This window comes from Taurulus bubalis (genome assembly GCF_910589615.1).
Source record: "Taurulus bubalis genome assembly, chromosome: 8".
NCBI classification, from domain to species: Eukaryota; Metazoa; Chordata; class Actinopteri; order Perciformes; family Cottidae; genus Taurulus; species Taurulus bubalis.
In genome coordinates, this window is record NC_136596.1 from 3,192,474 (window position 1) to 3,204,629 (window position 12,156).

The window sequence follows — 12,156 nt, forward strand, 5'->3', positions numbered from 1 at the left end:
ACCGAGAACTCTAATGATGAAGACGTGAGCGTCCACAGTGATGAGCGACATGGTTCTGTAAACAGAGCGCCAAGCAAGAGCTCCATCTGTCCACTTCATTAGGGCCTAGTACTTATACACGTTCAAATCATTCAAACACATGTACATAGATACGTATTTTACATAACGTGTTCTTCTGTTTGGGTTTTCCTGCTCAGGGAACGGCAGATAGATTTGTAAAACAAACAAATTAAATAATTAACGAATGTATGTACTCAAGAATACCAAAGTGTATTTGTTTCTCACATTGCTGGATTAGTAAAAAAAAAGTAAAAGTCTCTGAACATATTTTCCATCAGTAATAAAGTGTCCTCGCTTCTGTGATGCAAAGACAAACAGTATCAGCTAATTTCCAACACTTTTCTTATTTTTATTCTTCATATTTTTATTAACAAGAAATAAAGTGATCCCAAAAATATCAGTTTTTTTTCTTTTGCCGGCTGGTGTTGTATTTGTAGTTCTCGCTGTGTACTCTAGTGTGGAAAAAACTAGACCGATAGAACTTGTTCTCAGAAAGAACTACAACTATAGAACGTGTTCTAATTAAGAACTGCAACTATACAACGTGTTCTCAGAAAGAACTACAACTATAGAACGTGTTCTAATTAAGAACTACAACTATAGAACGTGTTCTCAGAAAGAACTAGAACTATAGAACGTGTTCTCAGAAATAACTACAACTATAGAACATGTTCTCAGAAAGAACTACAACCATAGAACGTGTTCTAATTAAGAACTGCAACTATACAACGTGTTCTCAGAAATAACTAGAACTATAGAACATGTTCTCAGAAAGAACTACAACTATAGAACGTGTTCTAATTAAGAACTGCAACTATACAACGTGTTCTCAGAAATAACTAGAACTATAGAACATGTTCTCAGAAAGAACTAGAACTATAGAACGTGTTCTCAGAAAGAACTACAACTATAGAACATGTTCTCAGAAAGAACTAGAACTATAGAACGTGTTCTCAGAAATAACTACAACTATAGAACATGTTCTAATTAAGAACTACAACTATAGAAAGTGTTCTCAGAAAGAACTACAAAACGTGAATCATATTCTTACGGAACAATACAATAAAATACATTTGGGGTCATTTTGACCAACATGTCTCTGACATACCTGATTCACATTTGAGGGAGGAGTTGTCCCTCATGAAGAGCGGCGTCCCGTGGGTCAGGCAGCCGAACACGGTGACGTTAGCTCCTTTCAGCGTCGACTGCGGGGAGGAAGCACAAGCACGCGTCATTCGTCCGTCCTTCCGACCATCGGCCATTTGCTGCCGGCGACCCAACGCCGGTCTCGCTTCATCCGTGAGATGGCAAACTTTTAAAAGTGAAACTGCTCCCCCTGTGTCTGCCCGAGGCACCCCAACGAAGACGCTGGCAGTTTATCTCCTTAAAGCATCAATTATACATTAACGTGCTCAGGCATTAAGGAGAAGAAAAAAAATCCTGGGGAATTATTCAAGCGGTGGGAGCTGCATACGCTTAGACAAATTGGCTCACTCCGCAGAGAGGTGGAAGGAGACCACGGTCCAATTAGGTGAATATGTAAAAGGTCAACGGGAGTGCAAATAACAGCAACCAATCAATTACTGCGCGCGTTAATAAAGTATCTGTGTGCACTCAGGCAGCACATTTGACGCTCTGTTTAGTTTCCAAATTCTCTCCTAATCTATTCACAGTCTGTATTTGTGAATGTTTTAAATCTACCGTGAACGAATAAACTACCTTGAATGAACCTGAACTTGCAAGTCAAACCTAGCAAAAGTATTTAGAGGTTTAAAAAAAAACACAAACAAAAAGAAAACTTTGGAGACCAAGATAGAGCACATTATGTCCATTTGCTTAGTGTCCAGAGGGAAATGTGATAACTTTAGGCAATGAATTTCTTGAATAAATAAGATCTCTATCACCGCCCCTCTAGCACAAAATGAGTATAATGTATATGCAGGGAGTTGGCAAAGTTGTTGATTAATGCAATGACTCAACAAACACTTTGCCAGGTGCTGAGATTTCAGGCATCCTAAACTCGCCATCTGGCCCGTACTCTCTTGGTAGTAAGACTCAATCACGCCACTGGCACTTCAAGAGAGGCCATCCCAACCTTTTCGTCCTGGCTCTGCCGTACAGTTTGCAGATGAAGGATCGAGCAGAGACACACTCGTGGATGAATTACCAGCTGGACAGAAAACCGAGCCCAGGGGCTTCTCGAGGGAAAGTCACACTCTTTATAGGAAGTGACTGGTATCAACATTTTCGGGTTGGTGTAATGAAGTGCTCGGTTAAAAGAAGACATGTTGTTAAAGTCACGCAGGTTGGGCCTGTCCACAACTATTCTTGTAGTTTCAGGACGAACCACTCATCCCCATGTGTTACAGCCGCCCCAGAATAGAAGTAGAAGGGACATTCGGGTTCGAATTAACATGGTTGGTCAGAGCGGCGGCCATTTTGACGTGTACCGCTGCCATTGTGTACGTCGTAGCGGGTTAAATCGCATACGAAAACTGAGGTTTTGCAGTGAAAACTAAAACAAAAAGTGGAGTGGTAACGTTGCTAAGCGTAGAGAGTAAATACGTCAAATTTAACAACGACGTTTCCAATGCGCTCATCAGTGTCACTCTTTTACCCAGCCGTCCAATCACAGGGAAGGAGGAGCGGCACAAATAGCCTACCACAAAGACGTGATCAAATGTGTTTTTAATATACTTTTCTTCTGTGGTCTTATTGTGTATTATGCAACTATTTTTTTATTTTTTTACTGCAGACGCTACATCCAAACCAATCCCCCCAAGTGGGATGACAAAGCCGACGATGGTAAAAGCGGAGATGTTTCCTCGTCCACAAAATCTCCTTAGATGTAGAAAGGTAGTACCTTTTGCCGAGCTTTTTTACTTCGGCAGATATTGCAATAGCAAAATGGTTGCGCCTGGTTGTCATAGCAACCAGACGCAACCAACGCTTTGGAGGAGCTCCCCAAGCTTCAGCTGCATTCAATACAATATTATAGTTCATTTAAGCTCAACCTTCAGCTCTAGAATCTCCAACATCCAATTGGTTTTGCCACCACCTCGTTTTATATGAAATGAAGGAAGCCAGATGCTCTCAAGGCCGTTTCGTGATGCGTTTGATCCTTTTCAAAGCGATCGTCTGATCCACTCAGAAAGGTTCCTTTGTCTTTTAAACTCTCCTGAGCTGAAATTAAGAGATCTTACGATATATTTCGGAGGCCATTACACTTCGTCTCATATGCGACGCTCCCTTGAGCTGGATGCTGACCCCGGCTTCCTGCCTCTCTTCTGTGATGTGAGCAGTGATTGGAAAAGGATTTCAATCGCTCTTCTGTCGTCCTGACATTGCTGTTAATTTATGTTCTTGTTGTGTGTGTGTGTGTGTGTGTGTGTGTGTGTGTGTGTCATTTTTAAATTCATGCCCGGAATTTGAATGTTCATTTTGTTTAGGGTCTTTTATTTATCGCTGTTACTTGTAAAGCGCTTGGGAACATTGTGGGGAACATTCACTACATTCATCACGCTTGATATTGTGATTCATACGGCCCGATCCATTATGCAGCTGTTAGTTGGGATTGTGGACGGTGAGTCGCGGAGGCATAATTCAATCAGGGCTGCTGTCCTCAAGGTTAACGGCAGAAGCGGAACAACTGCGGGAAAAGCTTCAGAGCGAAGCTCGCGTCAAAACAATCAAAACGACGGGGGCAGATTTCTGAAATGCTGCAGAAAGAAGAAGAAGAAGAAAACTTTTGATGAATGTCGGTTCATCTGTGTTGTTTACTCGTGTGATTTTTGCTTTGCTAAATTTCCCAGGAGCAATGCCGATGACATGTGCCAGAATGCAAGAACAGAGAAGGAGCTGGCATGTGCACTGCATGCTGCACATCCCAGTGCCCAAACCAATTAAAATAAACTCCATGATGAGTAATAATTTTGCTCACTAAAATATGAAACTGTCTTCTGTTTTGACCTTATGATTCGGTTTTGGAAACATCTCCTCCTATGAACATATTGATGCAGCTCGGGCAACAGCAAACATTCACTTTTTTTTTTAAATCAAATTAAGCATAATTATAAAAAAAAAGAAGACGTTCTCAGATGCGGAGGTCCATAAGTGCCACGGGAGATAAATAAATACATGAAATAATAGATAAATAATTGAGCATGATGATTTAAAAAATAAATAAAAGATCATTTTAAAGATAAATAGATTAACGGACATGAATAAAATATATTTCCTTTGTTATTTTGTATTGATTTATTTCTACATTTTGTTATTCATAATTTCCACGTCTCCTGTGTGATAACGAGAAATGGTGTCACACAACTATGCCATGGCGTCTCCAGGCTCTTATTCGCTGTGTAAATAAATATTCAAAGAATGAACTTAATACATGTATAAATAAATAAATACAGGAAAAATATACTCTTTATTTATTTAATGCTGTTGGCCATTTATTTAATATTTTTTAAGAACGTTTCAATTCCATAAATTAATTTTTAATGCATCATGCTTATTTATTCATAGTTTATTTGATTCCCCCGCTTTACAGTGTATTGCTGTGAGAAAAACGACTATAACATAAAAACTAGGCCTCATTGCAGTGCTTACGGTTTCTTTACCTGCATCATCCTTCTACTCTGAAAGATGGATCTAAAGCGATTAAACTGATCCACCGCCATTCGAGGTAGCTTGTTACAAATAAAAGGTCTTTCCCGGGGAGCGATGCAAGCAGACAATCAGAACCAGCTATTGTCTGCTAAAGCTCCTGCAAATCTGCCCGAGTACCCCACCGGCAGCGGCTGACTGGATTCCACGCCGGTGACAAGCGAGTGACGGATCGTTGCTGAGGGGTTGGGCTGTAATCTGTCCATAGAAGAAAACAGCATGACAGCCTCTCTGATGATTACATCTCCTGCTCATAACGGCGAAAGCAACCAGGTTCCATTACAGCGTTCGTCTCCGAGACATCCGCAGAGTTCGGGTGGTGGACTGGAGGGTTCAGGGTCTACGCAAGGACGCACGAGGCAGGGAAACAGCCAGGAAATCGCTATTTGCAACTAATTGTCGACGCAGGTGACGACTTTAGGATGAAGCGCGCATAAACATTAGGAAAAAGCGCCATTTAAACCCACCACGATCTCCCTGTGAGGCGACAGTGGCAACATCCAACCACGGACATCGATCAATAAGCCATCAGATTCATTAGAGTCAATTATTTTTCATTTCCTTTAACGCTCAACTCTTCGTGCTTTAGTCTGACATTTCGGGAAATAAGGCTGCTTGCTTTCTCACCGGGGGGTTAGATGGGAAGATCGATTATCAATTTTCATCTCCGGGTGTTCGGGGGAGATGAAAGATGTGTTTATCGTCTCACAAAGTCTGCAAGCAGGGAGAGACGGCACAGGGCCTGCATGATAACGACTCCAGAACTGCCATTTGTAACATGTTGGGCTGCAACGTATGATTATTACTCATGATGCATTCATCTATTCATGGTGGAGACGTTAGAAAATGTCCATTGAAGTTTAACAGAATATAAAAAGAAGAAAAGAAGAACATGTTCCCATTTGACGAGGTGGAAGCTGTACATGGGATTTGGCGCCATCTAGCGGAAAAGCTGCAGAACGCATCCAACTGAAACTTCTACCGCCTGCCGAGCTTGAAGCAGAACTACAGTGGCCTGCACAAAAATGAGATAGAAATCTAAAGCGGGTTTTTAGTTTGTCCGTTATGGGCTACTGTAGAAACATGGCGGCGTATATGTAGCTAAACGGCTAACGGAACTAATACACTAAAGAAAACATACTCATTCATATTTTATTCCATTTCTGCCGATAACTCCTAAATATTTCCTGCCTGCTAACACAAGGTCTGTTCAGTAACCGCTTTTGGAGCTTTTGATTGTATCAAACTTCTGTTTCCACATCCAAGAATCAACTTTAAAGTAAAAATTGACAGGTGTGTTTAGAGTGCTCTGAAAGAAAAAGAAACGATTCGATGACAAGTGGGCATCTCCATCCGCTGAGGAATTCATCCGATCAAAAGCCCCAGAAGAGCCTCTGTATGGACCTTGTGTTGAGATTGTTTTGTTTGAGTTGTTAGCGGGGCTTATTTCCCTTCCTGTTCTCTCCCTTTGTGCTGAGCTGCAGGTACTGCGGGCTAAAAATATCCTCGACCAATATCTTTTATGAACGCAAGCGGATGAAACCGATATCAATCCAACTCCCACGAAGACAGCAAAGAAAATAAAGAAATAGGGTATTACTTTGAACTGAACATCCGTCAGTGTTTTGTGTTTCATCCTCGAGTTGCGTCAACAGTGGCTGGCTTGCTTTCTGTCTGGAGTCAAATGTGCAAAAGTCCATCTGCCAGCCTGTGGCTCCCTGCAGACCTCCGGCGACGCTGCAGGTGAGTCCATAATGCCATTACTTCCTGAAGGGCAGCTTAACAGAGACACAGCAAATCCTGCTTGGCTGATATTTGTATTTCGTTAGCTCTTAATCAGAGGCGTATGTCACGAGCAACCCCACCCTGGCGTCTGTTTCACTGTGAACATTTTAAACTCCCACGTCAAAAGTCTGTGACTGTACGAGCATCCATAGTTAGCATGCTAGCTCAGCCAGACACGTTTCCCAGGTACCCTGTTTACTATCTGATCCTTTGCAATAGTAAAGCATGCAGCAGGGGAAGGATGGCAACAGAGCCCTGTGCAACCATTTCTTTTGACTGATAAAGCAGGAATACAGTATATTAGCGTTATATATGACTAAATTGAGCTTCTTTTTTGCTATCTTGACAAAGCTGGAGAAATTCAGCTACATTTACAAACGTGGGCCTAATTGAAGTGTCTTACTGGTAAAAAAATATCATATTGTGTCGGTCAACTGAACATGAATAAAAACCATAGACTGTATATAAGAAGTGGACGTAGTCCATTGGTTTCAAGCTCGACGTTTGGCCTTCGGCATTTTAGCCGCCGCCATCTTGTTTTTTGCAACCAGACGTTGACACGAGTGGGTGGAGCTAAGTACAAACGAACGCTGAATTAGACATTTTTAGGCGACCAAAGACTTCTATACAACCAGTGGAATCGTCCCCTGCTGATCAGTAGAGAGAATGCAGCTTTAAAACATGAAGCATATACTTCTATACAACCAGAGGAGTCACCCCCTGGTGGTCAGGAGAGAGAATGCAGCTTTAACACATAAAGCATAGACTTCTATACAACCAGAGAAGTCGCCTCCTGGTGGTCAGGAAAGAGAATGCAGCTTTAACACATGACGCATAGACTTCTATACAACCAGAGGAGTCACCCCCTGGTGGTCAGGAGAGAGAATGCAGCTTTAACACATGAAGCATGTACTTCTATACAACCAGAGGAATGCAGCTTTAACACATGAAGCATGTACTTCTATACAACCAGAGGAATGCAGCTTTAACACATGAAGCATAGACTTCTATACAACCAGAGAAGTTGCCCCCTGGTGGTCAGGAGAGAGAATGCAGCTTTAACACATGACGCATGTAATTCTATACAACCAGAGGAATGCAGCTTTAACACATGAAGCATAGACTTCTATACAACCAGAGGAGTCGCCTCCTGCTGGCCATTAGAGAGAATGCCAGTGTATGACACTTCTCTATTGGCTTCACATTTCAGACCCAGAGGTTTCCGCCTGATAAAAATCATTTTTGTTCTCTAATATAAAAAAGTAGGTGAGTATCTTAATCGTATCAGAAAACTTTGTTTGTGTAGTATATATATATAAAAAGAAAACATAAAAACTAGTTTGGGTCCTCGTAAGATGTCATTTGAATACTACAATTGTGCCGTGGATCAAAACAAAAGGAAACCAGCAGGAACTGGTTTTAAGTGACTCACCATGTTGAGCTTGAGCTCCATGTTGAGGACGCCTCCGCTGTCCAGGACGGGCATCAGGTTGATGGCGAACACGGCGGCCCGGTCCGGCGGGATGGATATGTTGGGACCGAAGAAGACGTAGAAGTGCACGGAGAAGGTGTCCAGCTCGTTGCGCAGAGTCGGGCGGATGGGCCAGCACTTGTTGGCGTCGGCCGCGGGGGCGAGGTAGACGACGCCGTCCTCCGAGGCGCGCAGGTGGCTGGCGTTCTGCGACAGGCTGGGGAGGGAGGCCACCGACAGGGTCTCGGACAGGGAGAAGCCCATCGCGGTCCCGAACGACTGAGGCATGTTCATGGAGGAGCCCGGCTGTGATTGGTCCTTGGACAAATTGGACTTGGAGCAATCTAGGCCGGAGGGAGGAGAGACATCACAGTCACGAAGGGAATCAATCAAACAAAAAGCTAAAAATACACCTTGTGTGATAAGATCCCCATGAGGAAGTCTCACAACCGATCCTCACCATGTCTCAAACAAACAGACAATAACCAAGTCACTTATTCTACTTGCTAACTAAGCAACCGGGGATCTCGCAAATGTTTGAAATGATCCCCTTTGGCTGGCTCCCACAGTGTAAACAGCGAGGTACGCTGCTTTTTTAATGAGACAAAGATTTGCAGTATTTGCAAACAGTATGCTCTCACTCAACACGAGGCAGCTCTGCAAAGAAATGGACATTGATAGAAACTGGCAAAGCATCGTCGCCGCCGATCCCCAAGGGGAAAGGACTTCCAAGGCTTCCCGGCCCTCGTCGCACACAGTGTTGTCCCTGAAAAGGGTTTGAAGTGTTTCTGATGTCCGCTCAGGCAGCCGAAGCACTAAAGAATATTACTGAGATACCAAATAGCGCCGGCTCAAGGCAATTGGAACTCTGGTACACGAGGCGCGGGAAAGATGTGCGTGGAATCAGCTAAGACCCAAACGTACAGTGTATGTTTATGTATGTGGGTGGGTGGGAGCTGTGTAAACGCGCAGAAGATGAATAATCCAAAGAGCCGACTTCCTCTTTGCTTTCCTATCCGGGGTGACGCTCTCTTCGATCAATAATGAAGCGCAGCCTAGTTTTCGTCGCTTCCTGTCTCGAACACAGCGGCCGCGACGTCTGGGAGAGGGACAGAATTACCGATGAGGGCACTTTCCTTTTCTTTTTGTCATAGCGATGACCGATAAGAGGGAGAAGGTGAGGAGAGGAGAGAAGAAGGCGAGGACTCCAGATGGTGTTTCAGCCTCCCTCCTCCTCCCTCCTCCCTCCGAACCTGAGGTGTTCCTTCAATTCAAATTCCGTAAAAGGTCGAATAAGATCTGCCTGGCAGGCGAGGGGGGTGGGGGGAAGACACACAGAGAGCGAATAATTAGTGTCTGCGTTGCCATGGCGACAAAGTGCATGGTACAGCGTCCGACGGAGGGAGGTGAGGTACAAAGGGAGAGGATGCGTGAGCCGTCTCTGAGGAGTGAGCATTTAAAAACAAGTCAATAAAAAATACCTCAGCTCTCCTCCACAAGCCCTGAAGCAGCGTGTAGCCTGTTAGCATGTAGCCTCTCAGCCTCTTAGCATGCAGCTTCTTAGCATGTAGCCTCTCAGTCTCTTAGCATGCAGCCTCTTAGCATGTAGCCTCTCAGTCTCTTAGCATGCAGCCTCTTAGCATGTAGCCTCTCAGTCTCTTAGCATGCAGCCTCTTAGCATGTAGCCTCTCAGTCTCTTAGCATGCAGCCTCTTAGCATGTAGCCTATCAGTCTCTTAGCATGCAGCCTCTTAACAAGTAGTCTCTCAGCCTCTTAGCATGTAGCCTCGTAGCCTCTTAGCATGTAGCCTCTCAGCCTTTTAGCATGCAGCCTCTTAGCATGTAGCCTCTCAACCTCTTAGCATGTAGCCTCGTAGCCTCTTAGCATGTAGCCTCTTAGCATGTAGTCTTGTTCTACTTTGACTGTATCGTTTGGGATGTTGGTTGTGATCTACTTCAAGCTTGGATGTGGCCTGCAGTTTAGTAAAAATACAAATTAACATCCATCGCATCGTCTTAAATTGGTATTGAATTGAACATCAAAAGCAGCAGAAAGAAAAAAAGAAGGACGCTGGAAGCGGACTCCAGAAAGAGAAATCAAATGTGTTATCATAAATAATAAGGCTGGCAAAAATTGGTCAAAATGCTTTCATTTACCAAACGGTACGAAACCCTGGCGGTATTTCATTCTCGGCTTTAACCTCCCTATGATTTAGTATTTAGCCACACTAGTGATCTGCTTCTTTTGATGTGATGTGTTATTATTTTTAATATAACCACTTTACACAGACACGGGTCTGCACTTGACTGTAAATGGTCAAATAAACTGAATTATGTATGATGGGGTGCCGGTAACCTTGTCGAAAGAAAAAAGGGTCAAAGGTCACGCTGCCGATAGGCGTCGGTAGAATAATTCAGCCTGGAATGTCTTTCAAGGATGAGGTGAATATGGGTGGGAAGGATATTCCCATTGAAAGGAGAAAGAAAAAGGGACTCTTTAACGACAACACAACTCACCCGTGACCTGCACCCCGATGCGGAAGTAGACGTTGCCGTTGCCCGGGTACCGCTCCACCAGGATGTAGTACCACTGTTCCCAGGCCGGCACGAGGGCGTCGAGCTCACACGGGCTCCAGTCCCGGCAGTCCAGGGCGCTGGAGTTGTGCACCGGCGGCGCCCGCGCTCTGACCTTCAGCACCACGGGACACCCGTCAGCGCTCCGGTTCCTGGTGCTGCAGTTCAAGAGCTGCACCTTCACCTTCGACATGTAGTTGGGGATGAAGACTCTGCGCACGCACACACACACACACACACACACACACACACACACACACATACACGCACACGCACACGCACACACACACACAGACACACACACACACACACACACACACACACGCACACACACACACAGACACACACGTACACACACACGCACGCACACACATAAACACACACGCACGCACACACATAAACACACACACACGCACGCGCACACGCACGCATACACACATACACACGCACACACACGCACAGACACACACACACACGCACACATACACACACGCATGCACACACACGCACACACACGCACACACACACACGCACACACACACGCACACATATACACACACAAGGACACACACATACACGCACACACACATACACAAGGACACACACATGCACACACACGCGCACACACACGCACACAGACACGCACACAAGGACACACGCAGACACATAGAGACATACAGACACATGCACACATGCACACACACCCGCATACAGACACAGACACGCACACACACACACACACAGATACACGCAGACACATAGAGACATACACACACAGACACACAAACACACACACACACAGACACACGCAGACACATAGAGACATACACACACAGACACACAAACACACACACAGACACACGCAGACACATAGAGACATACACACACAGACACACAAACACACACACAGACACACGCAGACACATAGAGACATACACACACAAACACACACACACACAGACACACGCAGACACATAGAGACATACACACACAGACACACAAACACACACACAGACACACGCAGACACATAGAGACATACACACACAGACAAACACACACACACACAGACACACGCAGACACATAGAGACATACACACACAGACACACAAACACACACACAGACACACGCAGACACATAGAGACATACACACACAGACACACAAACACACACACAGACACACGCAGACACATAGAGACATACACACACAGACACACAAACACACACACAGACACACGCAGACACATAGAGACATACACACACATAGAGACATACACACACAGACACACAAACACACACACAGACGTGTTAGGGGGCGATGACAACGACCTCGGCTCTACATGATAGCAGACAGCGGATGTAGAACAGCCCTGTGTATGAAGTATATATTTTATTATATTATAGGTAATGCTTGTGAAAGAATAATAATCATTCACAAGGAGAGAGCAGTTTTAATTTGACTTTTATGGTAATGTGACACATGCTTTGCTGTCTTTTGAAGCAGACAAAGCCATCGCTCTGCAGTAACTAATAAAAGAAGTGCAGTAGTTTGAGTTTGTTGTCTTTATTTGTCTCTTTAATAACAATACTGATATTCAAA

At 44.3% G+C, this 12,156-nt stretch overlaps 1 protein-coding gene across 1 annotated transcript in view; it reads right to left on the reverse strand.

The window, feature by feature from the left end:
* Positions 1-10,750, reverse strand: part of tmem8b (transmembrane protein 8B) — a gene marked incomplete at both ends in the record, with an annotated part of 28,763 nt that extends 18,013 nt beyond the window's left edge. The window contains 3 exons of the mRNA XM_079222262.1: positions 1,169-1,265; positions 7,946-8,328; positions 10,501-10,750. Coding sequence (XP_079078388.1) covers positions 1,169-1,265; positions 7,946-8,328; positions 10,501-10,750 — 730 coding nt within the window. The remainder of the gene's footprint in view (positions 1-1,168; positions 1,266-7,945; positions 8,329-10,500) is intronic.
* Positions 10,751-12,156: the final 1,406 nt, after the last annotated feature.